Source organism: Carcharhinus amblyrhynchos, chromosome 12 (genome assembly GCF_965287045.1).
Source record: "Carcharhinus amblyrhynchos chromosome 12, sCarAmb.v2.hapA, whole genome shotgun sequence".
In the NCBI taxonomy this organism is placed as follows: Eukaryota; Metazoa; Chordata; class Chondrichthyes; order Carcharhiniformes; family Carcharhinidae; genus Carcharhinus; species Carcharhinus amblyrhynchos.
The window spans coordinates 7,704,408-7,725,702 of NC_137335.1; the positions used below are offsets into that span (position 1 = coordinate 7,704,408).

Below are 21,295 nucleotides of genomic sequence, written 5' to 3' on the forward strand. Positions count from 1 at the left end.
ATCGAGTCTGCTCTGCCACTCAATCATGGCTGATATTTTTCTCATCCCCATTCTCCTGCCTTCTCCCTTGATCCCCTTATTAATCAAGAACCTATCTACCTCTGTCTTAAAGACACTCAATGATTTGGCCTCCACAGCCTTCTGTGACAAAGAGTTCCACAGATTCGCCGCTCTCTGGCTGAAGAAATTCCTCCTCGTCCCTGTTTTAAAGGATCGTCCCTTTAGCCTGAGGTTGTGTCCGCTGGTTCTAGTTTTTCCTACTAGTGGAAACATCCTCTCCATGTCCACTCTATCCAGGCCTCATACTATCCCGTAAGTTTTAATTAGACCCCCCCCCCCTCATCCTTCTAAGCTCCAAAGAGTACAGACCCAGAGTCCTCAACCGTTCCTCATTCAACAAGCTCTTCATTCTAGAGATCATTCTTATGAACCTCCTTTGGACCCTTTCCAGTCCTCATTAGTTTAACCTTTTAAGCTTTGGTGTCATTCTGATGCATCTGGAAGCTGTGTCCAGTGCAGAGAGCGGACACTGGAATCTGTCCAGTGCTGAGGGCAGACACTGGGAGCAGTGTCCAGTGCAGAGGGTGGACATTGGGAGCAGTGTCCAGTGCAGAGGGCAGGCACTGGGAGCAGTGTCCAGTATAGAGGGCAGACACTGGGAACAGTGTCCAGTGCAGAGGGCGGACACTGGAAGTAGTGTGACGCTGGGAGCAGTGTCCAGTATAGAGGATGGACACTGGAAGCAGTATCCAGTGCAGAGGGCGGACTCTGGAAGCTGTGTCCAGTGCAGAGAGTGGACACTGGAAGCTGAGTCCAGTGCAGAGAGTGGACACTGGAAGCAATGTGATACTGGAAGTAGTGTCCAGCATAGAGGGTGGACACTGGGAGTAGTGTCCAGTGCAGAGGATGGACACTGGAAGCAGTGTCCAGTGCAGAGGATGGACACTGGAAGCAGTGTCCAGTGCAGAGGATGGACACTGGAAGCAGTGTCCAGTGCAGAGGATGGACACTGGAAGCAGTGTCCAGTGCAGAGGATGGACACTGGAAGCAGTGTCCTGTGCAGAGGGCGGACACTTGATCTTTGGTCACATGAGGAAGACTGACACTGGGAATTTAGAGAAGAAGGAATTTAAACAGAGACAAATGATAGTTTGAAGTTTCATTCCCACTTTCAACCATTTACTTTCTCAGAACCCCGAGCAAAATATACCTCAAGATCTTTCAAATGTTTACCAATCACAATAAGTTAATGCTTTATTCAAATCAGCGGGGTTAGACTTCAAAGACTGTTAGTCCAGCAGATGGGCAATGATTCCAGGTGCTCTCTACACCACACTGGTTATCAGGGATATTCAGGTAACTTCGGATGGGGTTTCAGTTAAACTATCACTTTATTGTAACTAGAACGGTTACAATGAAGGAAATAAATGGGCAAAATGTGCAATGCACCAGAAGCAGAAAATGCTGGAAAATCTCAGCTGGTTTGACAGCATCTGTGGAGAACTTTTTCTAAAGTTTATTTATCAGTGTCACAAGTAGGCTGACATTAACACTGCAACTAAATTACTGTGAAAATCCCCCGGTCACCCAACTCCAGTGCCTGTTCGGGTACACCGAGGGAGAATTTAGCACAGCCAATGCACTTAACCACACATCTTTTGGTTTGTGGGAGGAAACCGGAGCGTGGAGGAAACCCACGCAGACACGGGGACAATGTAGAAACTCCACACAGACAGTGACCCAAGCCGGGAATCGAACCTGGATCCCCGGCCCTGATAGAGTTAATGTTGGCTCTATTCCTTCTCCACAGATGCTGTCACACTCGCCGATACTTTCCAGCATGTTCTGTTTTTGTTTCAGATTCCAGCAACTGCAGAACTTGCTTTTATCTTAACGCAATGCGCCAGTTCTTATTTGGTTTAAAAAGGTTTCAGATATAGTGCAGGATGGCATTAACATTAGAAACTACTTGGTGTTATTAAGAATGAAGCCTTCTGTCTGGATATGCTGTGGTTCTTTAGCATGAGGGACCTGCCTTCAGCTTCAGTGTAGAAACAAGTGACACCAACGAACCCCCTAATTATTCAAAAACTTACAGTTTCTTGAATAACTCCTCAATGTCAGTGCGAGGACAAATTTTTTGCGTTAGTGCATAAAATTTATCGAAGGTGAAAATTGCCGGCTCGATTTCATCATTCTGGAAGAGACAAGAGAACGCCGCTGAAATCTAACTGAAATAGTTGTAAGATTATTCATGACGTTTTGTAATGCAAAAGTCGGTACAAGTGACATGAAAACAATACCAGAAATGCCCAGTTTACAAAACATAGGAAGTTGGAGCAGAAGTGGGCAATCCAGCCCTCCGAGCCCGCTCCGCCATTCGATCAGTTCATGGCTAATCCCTCCCTGGTCTCAAATCCACCTCCCCACCTGTTCCCCATACCCCTTTAACCTGTTTTCAAATGTATATCTATCTCTTTCTTGAAACCATTCAGACGCTATGGGGCAGGAAGTTCCACAAATTCATCACCCTCTGCAAGAAGTAGTTCCTCCTCTTCCCATTTCAGTGGGGCGGGTGGGCAGCGGCGATGGCTTAGTGGTATTATCGCTGGACTATTAATCCAGAAACTCAGCTAACGTTCTGTGGACCCGGGTTCGAATCCCGCCACGGCAGATGGCTGAATTTGATTTCAATAAAAATATTTGGAATTACGAATCTACTGATGACCATGAAACCATTGTCGGAAAAACCCATCTGGTTCACTAATGTCCTCTAGGGGAGGAAATCTGCCATCCTTACCCGGTCTGGCCTACATTTGGCTTCAGAGCCACAGCAATGCGGTTGACTCTCAACTGCCCTCCAAGGGCAACTAGGGATGGGCAATAAATGCTCGCCAGCCAGCGACGCTCATGTCCCACAAAAGAATTGAAGAAATCTCAGTTTTAAATCTACCACCTCTCAACCCATTCCTGTGACCTCTTGTTCGAGATTACCACATGAGAGAAAACATTTGGTCCACATTGACTTTATCAATCCCTATTAATAATTTATACACTTCGATCAGATCCCCGCTCATCCTTCTAAACTCCAGCGAGTGTAAACCCAAACTGCTTAATCTCTCCTCATACGTCAACCCTTTCATTCCCAGAATCAGTCTGATGGACCTCCTCTGAGCTGCCTCTAATGCCCACCATACCCTTCCTCAATTAAAGAGACCAAAACTGGACACATTACTCCAGATGTAGTCTCACCAACACCCTATACAATTGCAACAACACTTCTGTACTTTTATACACCAGTCCCTCTGCAATACATGCTAATGTTTCACTTGCAAGTGAATTAGCTAAAGGGGAAAAAGCTTATTCTGTAAAATTTGATTTGATTTATTGTTTTCACATGTACCCAGATACAGTGAAAATTATTAGTCTTTGGCTGGACCTACGTTGAGTTGATCTTTCTCTACACTCTAGCTATTAACTGTAATACTGCATTCTGCATCCTCTCCTTTCCTTCTCCCCTAAGTACTCTATGAACAGCATGTTTTGTCTGTATATTTTTCACTGAATACCATTACATGTGACAATAATAAATTGATTTCCATGCTAGCCATGCGAATCATGTATGAATTATACTGTAAATGGCAGAACTCTTATGAACACTGACATACAGAGGGATCTGGGCGTGCAGGTCCACAGTTCCTTAGAAGTGGCAATACAGTTGGCCAAGGGATTAAGAAGATATATGACATGCTTGCCTTCATCAGCCGGGGCAGTGAGTGCAAGAGTTGGGAAATCATGTTGCAGCTATATAAAACCTTGGTTAGGTCGCATTTGGAGATTGGCGTGCAGTTCTGGACACCACGCTACCAGAAGGACATGGGAGCTTTGGGGAGAGTGCAAAGAAGGCTCACCAGGATGTTTGCCTGGTCTCGAGGGTGTTGGCTACGAGGAGAGGTTGAACAAACTGGGATTGTTTTCACTGGAAAGGTGGAGGCTGAGGGGAGACCTGATAGAGGTCTACAAAATTATGAGAGGCAGAGACAGGGTGGATAGTCAGAGGCTTTTTCCTGGAAAAAGAGGCCAGAGGAGATGGTGGAGGCAGGCACATTACCAACATCTGAGAGGCATCTGGATGGGCACGTGAATGGGGAGGGAATAGAGGGAAACAGCCCGAGTGAGGGCATAAAGTTTTTTTTTTGAGTTCGGTTAAGACATCTTGATGGGTACAGTCTTGGAGGGCCGAAGGGCCTGTTCCTGTGCTGTACTTTTCTCTGTTCTAAGTGCATCAGGGTAGCGGAACGGAGAGCAGGATATCGTGTTACAGCTACAGAGAGGGTGCAGGGAAGATCAGTTCATGATATGAGAGATCCATTCTTATATGAGAGAAGCTATTCTTGAATTTTTTTGGTGCACGAATTCAAATGAATACAGCTTGGAATAACATTTGACAGTTGCCGAACGTTCCCACTCAAATTAATAACCTATATATCTTTTTTTCAGACACTGAATGATTTGTGATGTGCTGCACACTTCCAACACCTTCTCCTGTTCCTTCAGCCGAGAACAGTTTTGTTTCTCCCCAGTGTGTGAGATTTAGTTGTCACCTCGTGAGGCACGGGCCGAAGAGTTTTATCACAGCTACATCATGAGCGGACTAAAATAATATTCTTGCAAGGCACCAGCAGTTTTAAAAATAAATCAGACAGATGTGCGCTCGCTCTCACCAGCTGTAGCCATGGGAACGCACCATGACAGTCCACAAGTAACCAAAGCTCAAGAAGTACAAAGTAAACCTTAAATGGGATTCATCCAAAAAGAAAATCATAGAATACATTGTAAACTTCGATGAATGCCCAAATAAGGCCATAAGACATAGGAGCAGAATTAGGCCATTCGGCCCATCGAGTCTGCTCCGCCATTCAATCATGGCTGATTTTTTTCTCATCCCCATTCTCCTGCCTTTTCTCCATAACCCCTGATCCCCTCATTAATCAAGAACCTATCTATCTCTGTCTCAAAGACACTCAACGATCTGGCCTCCACAGCCTTCCTCAGCAATGAGGTCCACAGATTCGTCACTCTCCAGCTGAAGAAATTCCTCCTCATCTCTGTTTTGAAGGAGTGCCCCTTCGCTTTGAGGTTGCTCCCTCGATTTCGAGTCTCTCCCACTACTGGAAACATCCTCTCCACGTCCACTCTGTCTGGGCCTCTCAGTATTCTGTCAGTTTCAATGAATTCCTCCCTCATCCTTCTAAACTCCATCGATTATAGACCCAGACTCCTCAACATCTCCTCATGTGACAAATCCTTCATCCCAGGGCAAAATCTACAAAAGACTGCAAGGATCTATAAAAGGTCGTGAATGTAGCCCAATCCATCACGCAAACAAGCCTCCCATCCATTGACTCTGTCTACACTTCCCGCTGCCTTGGTAAAGCAGCCGGCATAATCAAGCACCCCGGACATTCTCTCTTCCACCTTCTTCCTTCGGGAGAAAAGTACAGAAGTCTGAGGACACGTACCAACCGACTCAAGAACAGCTTCCTTCCTGCTGCCGTCAGACTTTTGAATGGACCTACCTCGCATTCAGTTGATCTTTCTCTATACCCTAGCTGTGACTGTAACACCACATTCTGCACTCTCTCCTTTCCTTCTCCCCTATGTACTCTATGAACGGTATGCTTTGTCTGTATAGTGCACAAGAAACAATACTTTTCACTGTATCCCAATACAGGTGACAATAATAAATCATATCAAATCAATTCAGTTAGGAGAGCCCTGCCACTGGATATTAACATGTACTCACAACCTGCCATTCACAGGGATTTGTGTGTCAGGGGTGCAAACTCTCCCACTGAGATACTGGGCATGTCATAAGGACACATCACGTAACCTGCTGAATGCCAGTCCAGGATCATTCTTTATTCACTGGCACTGAGTGGAGCAGGCTTTGAATCATTCATCTGATTCAAGGGAGGGGGTTTCTTCTCAAAGACACTCACTCACTCTAGTAATGCTAGTTATAACTGAGTTTGAGCACCATTTACGTTCAAAGTTATTCCGTAAATGAATGCATTTTGTCAATCAGGCTTCCAATAGCAGGGATCTGTGCTTACATGTGACTTTGACATGTGTCAAAGGCAGATCCTCCAACTCATTTCTTCACACCCTGCAATCCTGCACTGGAGGAGATGACAGAGATGGTGGCACAGCGGTGAGCACTGCTGCCCCACAGCTCCAAGGACCCGGGTTCGATTCCTGGCTTGGGTCACTGTCTGTGGGGAGTGTGCACATTCCTCCCGTGTCTGTGTGGGTTTCCTCTGGATGCTCCGGTTTCCTCCCACAGTCCGAAAGATGTGCGGGTTAGGTTGACAGGCCATGCTAAATTGCCCCTTAGTGTCAGGGGGACTCGCTAAATGTCTGTGGTTATGGGGATAGGGCCTGGGTGGGATTGTTGTCAGTGCAGATTCGATGGGCTGAATGGCCTCCTTCGCACTGTAGGATACTACGATTCTATAACAAGATTGGTGAGGCATGGAGTCCCCAGTAGACTGATGTTCCCAGTCCAGTAGGGTCAGTTATTCTTGTAAATGCTCATGACTCTTGTGGAAGTGGTGGAGAAGATAACAGTTGTAAAGTAAAATGTAGCAGAAGAGAGTAGTGTAATAGTCAGAAATTGGGTTTCACCACCACAAACAAAGCGAAAACTAAGAGATATAATAGTTAAACCAGAAGATGGAGAAGTATGAAGCAAGTTGGTTAAACACTAGTGCTGGTAGGTCTATGGTAGCACGATGGTTACGATGTGGATATGCCAGCCTTCGGGTAAGCGTTCTCCAAGGCGGCCTTCACGACACACGACAGCGCAGAGTCACTGAGCAGAGACTGATAGCCAAGTTCCGCACACATGAGGACGGTCTCAACAGGGATCTTGGGTTCATGTTGCACTATCTGTAACCCCCGTGACTTGCCTGGGTTTGCAAAACCTCACTTACTGTACTGTCTGGAGACAATACACATCTCTTTAACCTGTGATCAGTGCTCCTTCCACTCACATTGTCGGCCACTTTAGGACTTGAACAGCAGGTTAGGTGTAAAGATTTGCATTCTAATCAGTAATCTGTAAGCTGTCTGTATGCTCTGTCTGAGGCCAGAACTCTCCATTCACCTGACGAAGGGACAAACCCCAAAAGCTTGTGAGTTTACTAACAAATAAATCGGTTGGACTTAAACCTGGTGTTGTCAGACTTTTTACTGTGTGTAGCACGATGGTTAGCATTGTTGCCTCACAGTGCCAGGGACCCAGGTTCCATTCTGTACTGACTTCAGTTAGGCCGCTGCGGTTGGCCTATTGGAGTATGAACTCCCTGATCAAGGATCCCATTGATGGGCGAATCAGGGAGTCTTTGCCTTATATTTAACTGGGGAGTGTCAGTTCCTCTGACACCTCCAAAGGTAGACTGCTGACTGTGAGCACTCTGTGTGCTGCTGTTAAGAGTTTTTAAATAAAGGGATTTTGGTAAAGGAACTTCTGCCTCTGCAAACTTATTACAGATTCCCCCTTGGGTCACTATCTGTGTGGAGACTGCACATACTCCCCTGTGCCTGCGTGGGTTTTTTCCAGCTTCCTCCCAGAATCAAAATAATGGCATTTGTTTTCTGATGACCCCAACTGGTTCACAGATCATATCTAATTTTGCAAAAATACTTTCCTTTAACACATAAACCAAGATTTCCCTCCTCCCCTTACAAAAGGTCGTGGGAGCCAGAAGAGTGACTGCCCAAAATAAATGGACAATTTGATTTATTCTTGTCACATGTATTAACGTACAGGGAAAAAGTACTGTTTCTTGCGCACTATACAGACAAAACATACCGTCCATAGAGAAGAAAACGAGTGCAGAGCGTAGTGTTACAGTCATAGCTGGGGTGTCAAGAAAGATCAACTTAATGTGAGGTAGGTCCATTCAAAATCCTGACAGCAGCTGGGAAGAAGGTGTTCTTGAGCAGATTGGTACGTGACCTCAGACTTTTGTATCTTTTTCCCGAAGGAAGTAGGTGGAAGAGAGACTGTGTGGGGTGCGTGGGGACTTTAATTATGCTTTATCGAGGCAGTGGGAGGTCTAGACAGAGTCAATGGATAAGAGGCTGGTTTACGTGAAGGATTGGGCTGCATTCTTGGCCTTTTGTAGTTTCATGCAGTCTTGGGCAGAGCAGGAGTCATACCAAGCTGTGATACAACCAGAAAGGATGCTTTCTATGGTGCATCTGTAAAAGTTGGTGAGACTTGGGGCTGACATGCCCAATTTCCCTAGTCTTCTGAGAAAGTAGGGGCGCTGGTGGGCTTTCTTAACTATAGTGCCAGCACGGAGGGACCAGGACAGGTTGTTGATGATCTGGACACCTAAAAACTTGAAGCCCTCAAGTCAGCGGCTAATCCTTTGTGTGATTGCTGTCATTTTAGCTTCCACAAACAAATCTGCTTTCAATTTCTGAAGATCTGGGCCACAACGGGTTTGGGAGAAGGCCCTCTTGCTGAGTCACCGAGCGAAGGCAAAGCCAGCGGCCATTTTAGTGACATTATTCCCAGACAGTTAGTCGGAAAAAACTGAAAGCCAGAAGGAATAAATGAAGAATTCCGAGTCTTACCTTGCCACTGGGAAGACCGAGTTCCTTCAGTGCCTGAAATATAACCTTCTCTGTCTTGCCTGAGGCAAAGGTTCTGGTAATGCTGAAAATGATGAGAGAATTGTAGAAACAACTCAGAATCTCAGGAATGAATCGCTCACAGAAAAAAGGCAAGCAAAGTTTTGCTTGTTCTATAATAGTTTACATTGTGTGCTACACATTGATTGAAAATGTCACTGTCAAAATGTGTTTTACACTAGAAGATGTTTCTGGAGGACAAACAATTTGGAACCTCCACAGTTCTATAGCGTGGTAACTAAAATATCCTCGGGCAGGCGAAGGAGTACGTCAGAGAAATACTTGCTTCCTTTTCCAGTGGGAACTGCTGCGTTAGATTATTAATGATAGTAAATTAACGGAGGAAGCTAAAAATAACCCAGTCAGCTGGAAAGTCGGGTCCTCGGGCGCATCCCATCTCCGGGGAATTCTTCCAGAAGCAGGATCAGGATCGGGCTGGGAGGAACACGTCCTGCGGATAGCAATCAGGATCATTAAGAGCTGACTGGGTTAATTAAAGGAGGGGCTTTCCAGACTCCGAGGTCATTTTACGGCCCTCGAGGCTAATTTACCCTGATCGTCCCCCTGATACAAAGAGGCAATTTAGCATGGTCAATCCACCTACACATCTGGGAACACTAACATGCAATTTAGCATGGCTAATCCACCTAACCTGCACAACTCTGGATACTAAAAATCAATTTAACATGGCCAATCCACCTAACCTACACATCTTTGGACACCAAGGGGCAATTTAGCATGGTCAATCCATCTAACCTGCACATCTTTGGCCGCTAAGGGGCAGTTTAGCATGGCCAACCCATCTAATCTACATACACATCTTTGGACACTAAGGGGCAATTTAGCATGGCCAATTCACCTAACCTACACATCTTTGGACACTAAGGGGCAATTTAGCATGGCCAATCCACCTAACCTACACATCTTTGGACACTAAGGGGCAACTTAACATGGCCAATCCACCTGACCAGCACATTTTTGGACACTGAGGGGCAATTTAGCATAGCCAATCCACCTAACCCGCACATCTTTGGATTGTGAGAGGAAACCGGAGCACCCGGAGAAAACCCACGCAGGCACGGGGAGAATGCAAACTCTACACAGTCACAGAAGGCCGGAATCGAATTTGCACATTCTCCCCGTATCTGCGTGGCTTTCCTCCGGCTGCTCTGGTTTCCTCCCACAGTCCAAAAGATGTGCGGCTTGGGTTGATTAGCCATGCTAAAATTGCCCATTAGTGTTGGGGAGATTAGCAGGGTAAATGTGTTGGGTTAAGGGGATAGGACCTGGGTGGGATTGTAGTCACTGCAGGCTCAATGGGCCGAACAGCCATCTCTTGCACTGTAGACATTACAATGGATAAATTGAAATAGAATGAATATTCACTGGTCTTTTCTAGGAATGACTCTGTACCGTACCAGGCTTCGGGGGTTTGTTGCATTTCATGGCAAATGTAAAATGAAAACTTTCAAAGAACAATACGGCACAGGAACAGGCCCTTCAGCCCATTGAGCCTGTGCCCATATACGGTTTCTATCCCTCAGCTGGCCTCCCGTTCATGTGTCTATCAAGATATGCCTTGAATGTGGCTAATGTGTCTGCTTCCAGCACCTCCTCTGGCAGCACGTTCCTGGCACCCATCACCCTCTGTGTGAAAAACTTTCCCCTCAGGTGTTCCCCTACACTTACCCCCTCTCACCTTAAACCTCTTCTAGCCAAACCTTTCACCCTGGGGAAAAAGCCTCTGACTCTCCGCCCTACTGATACCTCTCATCACGGTGTAGACTCCTATCAGGGATGGGCAAAGATTGCGACAAAAGGTATTCTAAAACGAAAACACGTCTTACCTCCTCACAGGGATTTTTCCATTTACGTTTGTCAAAAACGATAGCCTCATCCAGCTGAAAGAAAAAAACAAAGCAACGTTATTATTTATCATGTGTGAGAACAGAAAGGATGCAGAAGTGTTCAACTTGAAGACAGAAGAGTGGCCGTTATCATAATCCCATAAGTCTCTGTTCCCCTTCACACTATCCTCAACCCCCAAGGCCATACAGGGTCCGCCCCTGGCACTTCAGCGCGTACATCACATCCATGGCGGTCACCGTTTTGCGCTTGGCGTGTTCAGTATAGGTCACCGAGTCCCTGATCATATTCTCCAAAAACACTTTCGAAACCCCGCGGACTTCTTCGTAGATTAAGCTGGACATTTGCTTGATGCCAGGCTTGGTAATGCCTTGAATATTGTCGCGGAGCACTTTGCAGTGCCACTTGGCTCTGCCTTTACCAAGCCCTTTAACATCTTTCCCTCTACCTGACATAATCAACACTAAACGATAAGACATAGGAGCAGAATTAGGCCACTCGGCCCATCGAGTCTGCCCCGCCATTCAATCATGGCTGATATGATTCTCATCCCCATTCTCCCGTCTTCTCCCCGTAACCCCTGATCCCCTTATTAATCAAGAACCTATCTATCTCTGTCTTAAAGACACTCAATGACTTGGCCTCTACAGCCTTCCGTGGCAAAGAGTTCCACAGATTCCCCACTCCCTGGCTGAAGAAATTCCTCCTCATTTCTGTTTTAAAGGATCGTCCCTTTAGCCTGAGGTTGTGCCCTCTGGTTCGAGTTTTTCCTACCAGTAGAAACATCCTCTGTCGAGTATTTACTAAAATAACCTTGACGTAACTGCTATCTAAAACTGACAAGACCAACAGGAGTGCGGCAGACATAAAAATTAGGGGAAGATTTGGACTCCTGCTAGAAAAGAAAAGACTTGATGTCAAAATAATTAAAATGAAATGAGCACTTTAATTAAAAAAGGATTTGCAAATGGCTGAAATTTTCCCCAAATCCCAATCCAGCTGCTTCACTAGCGCTGCTCCGGAATTCTTCAGTTTCAGCAACACCAACCTTGCAATCTCGGCGTCCGCTTCCAGGCAGACCGCACCATCTGTCTGTCTGCCCCGGTCCCTACACCCCTCACCAGGGTCCTGCTGTATGCCACATTCCAGCCTTTCATTCAAGCCTTCAGCCCTCCTCAGAACTATTCCCCGAGAAATAACGGGGCAGGGGAAGAGCTCTTGTGATGTTTGGAAAGAGGGATTCCGGGGTTCCTGGGAATGATAAGGTCTCAGATTCTGAGAAAAGGGGGATGGGCTGGGGTGGGGTCTCCCAGCTGTGTGTACTTGAACAGGGTGGGGAGGCTCAGAAAGAGTGTGAACTCTGAGAGGTTGAGGTCAGCAAATTCCCAAAGTACGTAAGAAACCAGAAGGGGAGCACTTGTCGGGAAGGTGGATAATCATAGAACAGAATCTTAGAATCCCTGCAGTGTAAAAGGCGGCCATTCAGCCCATCAAGTCTGCACCGACCACAATCCCACCCGAGCCCTATCTCCATAACCTCAATATTTACCCTGCTAATCCCCCTGACACTAGGATCAATGTAGCATGGCCAATCAACCTAACCTGCATATCTTTGAAGTGTGGGAGGAAACCAGAGCACCCAGAAGAAACCTATTCAGACATGGGGGGAACATGCAGACTCCACACAGACAGTGAGCCGAGGCCGGAATTGAACCCTGGTCCCTGGCGCTGTGAAGCAGCAGTGTTAACCACAATGCCGCCCCACAAATCAATGTCAGGAGTTGGATGGAAACTCAAGGTTGTTTTCAAGAGTTCAGCAATCGCCATTAACATCAAAGGCTCCCTCCCCAAGGCAAACTCAACGCTAATACAGAATGCTGAAAGGGCTGGACAGATAGAGTGGGTGTGGGGGAAAGATGTTTCCATGCGTAAGAGAGACTAGGATCCAAAGGCACAGCCTCAGAGTAAAGGAACAACCCTTTAGAATCGCGATGAGGAGGAATGTTTTCAGCCAGCAAGTGGTGAATCTGTCATTGAGTGCATTTAAGACAGAGATAGATAAGGTCTTGATTGGTAAGGGGATCAGGGAATATGGGGAAAAAGCAGGAGAATGGGGATGAGAAACTTCTCAGCCATGATTGAATGCTGGAGCAGACTCGATGGGCTGAATGGCCTAACTCTGCTCCTATATCTTCTGGTTTTAAATTGTCAGCATTACTAACGGCTTGAAATCCTTCACTCCCTTATTCCCACTCGCCCATCATGTTCTCCGGATTTTAATATTCCTATAAGGGCAGCGCAGTGGTTAGCACTGTTGCCTCCCAGCGCCAGGGACCCAGGTTCAATTCCAGCCTTGGGTGATTGTCTATGTGAAGCTTGCTTTTTCCTACGAGTCACAGGATCCTACAATGCAGAAGGAGGCCATTCGGCCCATCGTGGCTGCACTGACCACAATCTCAGCCAGGCCCTATTCCTGTAAGCCTGCAGATTTACCCTGCTAATCCCCCTGACATTAGGGTCAATCTTGCATGGCCAACCCACCTAATCTGCACGTCTTTGGAGGAAAACCAAGCAGGCACGGTGGAGAATGTGCAAAACCCTACACAGACAGTGATTCGAGGCTGGAACTGAAACTGGGATCCTGGCCCGCATCTGCGTGGGTTTTCTCCGGGTGCTCCGGTTCCCTCCCACAGTCCGAAAGATGTGTGGGTTAGGCTAGATAAGGTTAGTTAGATATGTGTGGCCATGCTAAATTGACCCTGGTGTCAGGGGGATTAGCAGGGTAAATGAAAGCTTTGGGAATAGGGCTTGGGTGGGATTGAGACCGGTACAGTCGATGGGCCGAACGGCCTCCTTCTGTACTGTAGGGATTCTACGGTTCTATGTTCATGACACGTTCTGAGTAGGACCTGGCAGCAGCCACCTTCTCACTCAGTTCGAAAAATTACTCAGTTGCAACACAGCCCTTGTGGAACTGGACCAGAATGCTCACAAAACCTTCACGCAATAAAGCCTTTTCAATCAAAGTTCTTCAAACATCAGTGTACAAATATTTAATGTTTTTGTGGTGTCTAATGCAGCCATTAAAGAAATTTTATACAAAGATAGATTTAACATTAGAAAGAAAAACATCTTCAAGGAACAAGCCTCAAGCTAATTCTTCAGTTGCTTTGTTCGACATTTGTTGAGCTGTCACATTCTCTTTTATATAATCCAGTTTTACTGTAGATGGATGATTTAACACATGATGTATCATCACAGAAAATGCTTACGAGCATGACTAGCAAAGCAAGTTCAGTGCAAGGCAGCTACCTGATCTGTCAATACAATTTAAACAATATAGGTGTAACTTAACTGTTTCTTGAGACAGGTCATAGGGCACACACTGTTGGCTTTGAAGTTGTGAATAATGGCTCTTAATCCTTCTACCCAATGCTGAAAGATAAGAAAGACACATTATTTTCGGTCAACTCACTCCATTGCCATTTGACAAAACCTTTTACCAAATTCTGCCCAATTCCATTTATTTTTAATTCCCCCTTCGATCAGAGTTGAGGAGGAACTTCTTCACTCAAAGGGTGGTGAATCTCTGGAATTCTCTGCCCGTTGAAGTGGTTGAGGCTACCTCGCTAAATATATTTAAGTCACGGGTAGATAGGTTTTTGTTAGACAAGGGGATTAAGGGTTATGGGGAGAAAGCGGGAAAGTGGAACTGAGCCACTTCAGATCAGCCATGATCTTGTTGAATGGCGGGGCAGGCTCGAAGGGCTAGATGGCCTACTCCTGTTCCTATTTCTTATGTTCTTACGTACAAGGGCAGCACCTTGACACAGTGGTTAAGTTGTTCTTTCTCTACACCCTAGCTATGGCTGTAACACTACATTCTACACCCTCTCCTTTTTTTCTCTATGAACGGTATGCTTTGTCTGTAAAGCGCGCGAGAAACAATACTTTTCACTGTATGCTAATACATGTGACAGTAATAAATCAAGTCAGAAAGTTAAGTATGGCATTAGTAAATGCACAGTAAAGATCCCTCTTTGGTACCCCAGATAGATGCCATACCACCTGTTGTTGTCTCTTCTGGTAAACTCTCAATTCTGTTGGATGTTTTACAGTAGGAACTGGGATCAGACTTCATGAACAAAGACTTCCGTCAAATCAATTTGGATTGGATTCAAATTTGGATTCTGCAACAGTGCCAGGGACCCGGGTTCAATTCCCAGGTTGGGTCACCATCTGTGCAGAGTTTGCACATTCTCCCCATGTCTGCATGGGTTTCCTCCAGGTGCTCTGGTTTCTCCTCATAGTCCAAAAACGTGCTAGTTCAGCGCATTGTCCATGCTAAATTCTTCCTTAGTGTACTCGAACAGGCGCCGAAGTGAGGCGACAAGGCGGTTTTCACAGTAACTTCATTGCAGTGGTAACGTAAACCTACTTGTGACACTAATAAACAAAATAGTAACTTACTTCCTCCAGCATAAAATGCTTTAAAAATTAATGATACTTTGAACAAACCTGAAGGCAGCAGCAAGATGGGAACCTTACAGCTCCCTCTGTTAACTAAGCAAACAGGTAAAATTCCCGGCTTGGGCGACTGTGCAGAGTCTGCGCGTTCTAATCGTGTCTACATGGGTTTCCTCTGATGCTGGTTTGCTCCCACAGTCCGAAAGACATGCGGGTTTGATGCATTGGCCACATTAAGTTCTCCCCGAACAGGCAGGCGTGCGTTCAAGATGTGAGGGAGTAAGTTTAAGGGAGATGAGGGGGGGATGTTTTTCACACAGAGAGTGGTGGGTGGCTGGAACGTCCTGCCAGAGGAGGTGGAAGAAGCAGCAATATTTGCACATGGAGGAAACAGGTAGAATGTGCAGACCACGCACAGACAGTGACTCAAGCTGGGAATCGCACCTGCTTGTTAAAGTACATGTCTGCTGGTTAGAGTTTTAAACTGTTGGTTCTGCGTTACAGTAAAAAGTCTCACAACGTCAGGTTAAAGCCCAACCAGTTTATTTGATAGGAAACCCACAAGCTTTCGGAAACACTGTTCCTTCATCCAGGTGTGTGACGAAGGAAGTGTTTCCGAAAGATTGTGAGATTACTATGAAATAAACTGGTTGGACTTTAACCTGGTGTTGTGAGACTTCCTACTGTGTTTACCCCAGTCCAATGCCGGCATCTCTACATCATCGGTTCTATGTTCACAGGGGTGCTCAGTGGGGTCCCATTCATGTCCATTTCCTTTGCTAGCTTCTGTGGCAACTTGGCATAGTCACTTCGCTGGACTGTGATCAGACCCAGGGTTTCATTTTGTTTTAAAGCTTCTTCAAACTGCCTACTCAATTTTCTTGGATATTTTTGTACGAGAGAAAATGTACAGCTGAAAGCTTTTCTTTCCCCTTTATTCTTTCATGAGCGTTGCTGGTGGGCCAGCATTTATTGCTCATGCCCCATGAACGGAGTGACATTTCACAGGGGCAGCTGAAAGTCAACCACCTTGATGCGGGTCTGGAATAACATATAGGCCAGACCGGGTAAGGACGGCAGATTTCCCTCCCTGAAGGACATTAGGGAACCAGATGGGTTTTTTAGACAATCGGCAATGGTTTCATCTTTAGATTTGTAAGAACAAGAATAAAGTACAGAGTACAGCACAGGAACAGGCCCTTCGGCCCTCCAAGTCCACGCCGATCATGGTGTCCTAACTAGACTAAAAACCTTCTGCCCTTACTCAGTCCACATCCCTCTATTTCCTCCCTCTCACCTTGAACCTGTGCCCGCTTTGTAATTGACACTTCCACCCTGGGAAACAGCCTCTCGCTACCCTCCCTGCCTCTGCCTCTCATAATTTTGTAGATCTCTATCAGGTCTCCCCTCAGCCTCCGTCCTTCCAGTGAAAACAATCCGTGTTTATTCAACCTCTCCTCATAGCCAACACCCTCGAGACCAGGCAAACATCCTGGTGAACTTTCTTTGCACTCTCTCCACGTCCTTCTGATAATGTGGTGACCAGAACTGCACACAACACTCCAAAGCGGCCTAACCGAGGTTTTATACAGCTGCAACATGATATCCCAACTCCTCTACTCAGTGTCCCAGCCGATGAAAGCTAACATGCCACATGCCTTCTTAATCACCTTGGCCACCTGTGTTACCATTTTTAGGGAACTGTGGACCTGCACGCCCAGATCCCTCTGCATGTTAATGTTCCTCCCTATATGTTAATGTAAGGATGACAGATTTTCTTCCCTTGAGGGCATTAGTGGGCTTTTACAACAATTGACAAATGGTTTTATCATTGAATTTCCAATTCCAGATTTTTTTTTAATTGAATTTAGATTTCACCCTCTGCTATGGTGGGATTTGAATCCGGGGTCCCCGGACCATTATCCTGGGTCTCTGGATTACTAACCCAGTGACAAGACCACTAGGCTACGGCCTCTCCTTTGGTCGTGGTGTGCCGAATGCCTCCCCCATGTCTCCCCATCAGCGTCCAATGTGGGTCACTTCGCAAAGCCAGTTCTCATCAGAAAACTCATCAAATTCTCATCAAAAACTCATCAATTCTCATCAGAAAACTGATGAGTTGAACAGACGAGGGCCGAAAAGAAAAAATAATTTCAAAGCAATGTTTAAAAAAAATACTCAGAGACAGAGGACCAACCCCACCAGTGTAACTTTCTCCTCTTAGCAGCTATACGCAGTGACATTTGGTAACCTTATACTCATGCACAAAATGGTAACTAATTATTTTTTTGCCCTTAGTAACAATCATGTGAGCACAAAATTTGTAGAATTCTGGTCATTTTTAACGAGTTAAGAAGTCATAAATTATCTGTCGAATGCTATCCTGAGTGGGCTAAATACACGAACTTCATGCACACAACCAAGTCTAGAATTAAAAATCAAATGGTGAGCGTGAAACAATTGTCGATTGTTGTAAAAACACATCTGGTTCGCGAATGTACCTTCAGAGGAGGAAATCTGCCGTCCTTACCCGGTCTGGCTGTAATGACTTCAGTCAGAGGTTGGCCTATTGGAGTATAGGCCAATATATATAGGCCTATTAAGCAGTCAATTGATGGGCCAATGAGGGAGTCTTTGCCTTGTACTTAACTGGGAGTGTCAGTTCCTCTGACACCCACCACAGTAGACTGCTGACTAACAGCAGTGTGCAGAGTGCTATCAGAGTTTATAAATAAAGCAATTTTGGTGAGGGGATTTTTGCCCCTGCAGACTTATTACACTGGCCCACCACACGTGATCCCAGAGCCACAGCAATGTGGCTGGCTGCCCCCCTTAAAAGGCCTGGTTCAATCCACTCAGTTCAAGGGACAATTGAGGAAGGGTAACAAATGCTGACCCAACCAGTGACACCCACATCCCATGAAAGAAAACCGGAAGAATGAAGAAAAACCCCTCCCCGCTCCATGAATGCAAGCTAATGATTTGACTCCGTATTACTGATCGTACATTTGTTTTGTCTCTGCATCCAGCACAGCTTGCTATTATAAAGCAGCAGCATTAGAGGGCAGTGCAGTTCTTAAATTGCTATGTCACCTGAAACATCATGATGCGGAGATGCCGGCGTTGGACTGGGGTAAACACAGTGAGAAGTCTCACAACACCAGGTTAGAGTCCTACAGGTTTATCTGGTATCAACTGCTACCAACTTTCGGTGCGCTGCTCCTTCGTCAGCTGAGTGGGAGTTCTGTTCACAAACAGGGCATATAAAGACACAAACTCAATTTACAGAATAATGATTGGAATGCGAGATTACAGCTAATCAAATCTTAAAGGTACAGACAATCAGAATGGAGAGAGCGTTAAGCACAGGTTAAAGAGATGGGTATTGTCTCCAGACAGGACACTTGGTGAGATTTTGCAAGCCCAGGCAAGTCGTGGGGGTTACAGATAGTGTGACATGAACCCCAAGATCCCGGCTGAGGCCGTCCTCACGTGTGCGGAACTTGGCTATCAGTCTCCGCTCAGTGACCCTGCGCTGTGGTGAAGGTCGCCTTGGAGAACACTCACCCGAAGACGAAATGTGCTGCCAGAGGAGAATGGATGGATTTATTGCGGCATTGTGGCACAGTGGTTAGCACTGCTGCCTCACAGATCTTTCGGGTAAGCGTTCTCCAAGGCGGCCTTCACCACACACGACAGCGCAGAGTCGCTGAGCAGAGACTGATGGCCAAGTTCCGCACACAGGAGGACGGTCTCAACCGGGATCTTGGGGTTCATGTCACACTATCTGTAACCCCCACGACTTGCCAAATCTCACCAGCTGTCCTGTCTGGAGACAATACACATCTCTTTAACCTGTGCTTAACCCTCTCTCCACTCACGTTGTCTGTACCTTTAAGACTTGATTAGCTGTAAAGACTCACATTCCAACCATTATTCTGTAAATTGAGTTTGTGTCTTTATATGCCCTGTTTGTGAACAGAACTCCCACTCACCTGATGAAGGAGTAGCGCTCTGAAAGCTGGTGGCTTTTGTTAACAAATAAACCTGTTGGACTTTAACCTGGTGTTGTGAGACTTCTATCTCAAACATTGGCTGATTTTGATACTTTAATTGCACTCCCAGTGTTTAACACATGACAGTCTGGTCAACTGGGATTGACAGCACCCCCTGCTGTTCAAAGGCTAATGGATTAGACTGCCCTGAGATCGGCCCATATCGGGAGGCCCCAGTTAGCAATCAGCTCATAGAGACTCTCCTGCAGCCAGTCCTGCGGTGAAGGATGGCCCACCCCACCTTGTAACCGTCCCAAAGACAGGCAACCCTCAATAAAAAGTGCGGCCAGAGGAGAATGGATGGATTAACCAAGTGTGGCACGGTGGCACAGTGGTTAGCACTGCTGCCCCACAGCCCCAGGGACCCGGGTTCGATTCCCAGCTTGGGTCACTGTCTGTGTGGAGTTTGCACATTCTCCCCGTGTCTGCGTGGGTTTCCTCCGGGTGCTCCGGTTTCCTCCCACAGTCCAAAAGACGTGCTGGTTAGGTGCATTGGCCATGCTAAATTCTCCATCAGTGTACCTGAACAGGCACCAGAGTGTGGGCGACGAGGGGATTTTTCACAGTAACTTCTTTGTGGCGTTAATGTCAGCCTATTTGTGACTAACAAATAAACTTTAAACCATGCGGCCAGAGCAGGATGGATGGATTTAACCAAGTGTGCGCAGAGGGCAGCACTGCTGCCTCAGAACGCCAGGGACCCAGGTTCGATTCCTGGCTTGGGTCATTGTCTGTATGGAATTTGCACATTCTCCCCGTGTCTGCGTGGGTTTCCTCCGGGTGCTCTGGTTTTCTCCCACAGTCCAAAAGATGTGCTGGTTAGGTGGATTGGCCATGCTAAACAGCCCCTTGGTGTCAGGAGGACTAGTTGGGGCAAACGCATGGGGTTAGGGGGATAGGGCCTGGGCGGGGATTCTCGATGGGCTCCTTCGGCACTGTAGGGATTCTATGATTCTATAAATTTACATTAAGGTTTTAGTCAGGAAAAAAAAAATAGAAGATCGCATTTATTTCAGACATCCGTTTTCTAAAAAAAGTACCAAAGCTCCCATGTGATGTTAGGTAATTGTAGCATTTGGTAGGAAAATAGCGACATCTTTACTGTGAAGATATTAGTCCTTCCCACATCTGATCTGTTGAAAGAACGTGTTAATTATGCGTACCTTAGCTGTTTCCGTGCTGTCAGCCACGAGATACGTGAAGCTGATATTTACCAGGTCCGCACCGCAGCAAACACAAAATATTCTCCCATCCAGCTCATATTCCGACTTCCCAACAGCTTCGAGGGCAGACAATATCTTGGGGTCCTTGGACAGAAGTGGGGAGCGGGGGGGGGGGGGGGGGGGGCGGGAAAGAGAGAGAAGGAGATAAACATTTGTACAATGGGTACAATGGGTCATTTAAGGTAATGGATCAACATTCAGCACACAATTACAGTTACCGTTGCCTGAACTTTGCTACGGCTGATGGAAGTTCACCTTAGTGGACTGAAGCCCATTTAAAGCAGGGCTTCCCAAACTCCCAGTCGTGGCCGCCCTGTGGGGTCGCAAGATGAGGTTTCAAAGCCATTACATCCCCTACTTTGCAGGAGGAGGCCATTCGGGCCACTGAGCCCACACTGGATCTCCAACAGAGCATCTTTCCCAAGCCCTCTCCCCGTAACCCCACATATGTACCCTGCTAACCCGCACATCTTTGGACACTAAGGGACAATTTAGCTTGGCCAATCCACCAAACCTACATATCCTTTGGACACTAAGGGGCAATTTAGCATGGCCAATCCACCTAACCCGCACATCTTTGGACACTAAGGGACAATTTAGCTTGGGCAATCCACCAAACCTACATATCCTTTGGACACTAAGGGGCAATTTAGCATGGCCAATCCACCTAACCCGCACATCTTTGGACACTAAGGGGCAATTTAGCATGGCCAATCCACCAAACCTACATATCCTTTGGACACTAAGGGGCAATTTAGCACGGCCAATCCACCTAACCCGCACATCTTTGGACACTAAGGGGCAATTTAGCATGGCCAATCCACCTAACCTACACATCTTTGGATACTAAGGGGCAATTTAGCATGGCCAATCCACCTAACCTATACATCTTTGGACACTAAGGGACAATTTAGCATGGCCAATCCACCTAACCTATACATCTTTGGACACTAAGGGGCAATTTAGCATGGCCAATCC

The 21,295-nt window shown here is 46.4% G+C and overlaps 1 protein-coding gene across 4 annotated transcripts in view; it reads right to left on the reverse strand.

Moving 5' to 3' along the window:
• LOC145350763 (1-phosphatidylinositol 4,5-bisphosphate phosphodiesterase beta-4-like) overlaps positions 1-21,295 on the reverse strand; it is a 451,544-nt gene that overhangs the window by 160,376 nt on the left and 269,873 nt on the right. For all 4 annotated transcript variants that reach the window (XM_080200036.1, XM_080200037.1, XM_080200034.1 and 1 more), the window contains 5 exons: positions 20,258-20,401; positions 13,928-14,007; positions 10,554-10,607; positions 8,650-8,731; positions 2,097-2,197 (listed from right to left, as the gene is read on the reverse strand). In XM_080200036.1, coding sequence (XP_080056162.1) covers positions 2,097-2,197; positions 8,650-8,731; positions 10,554-10,607; positions 13,928-14,007; positions 20,258-20,401 — 461 coding nt within the window. The remainder of the gene's footprint in view (positions 1-2,096; positions 2,198-8,649; positions 8,732-10,553; positions 10,608-13,927; positions 14,008-20,257; positions 20,402-21,295) is intronic.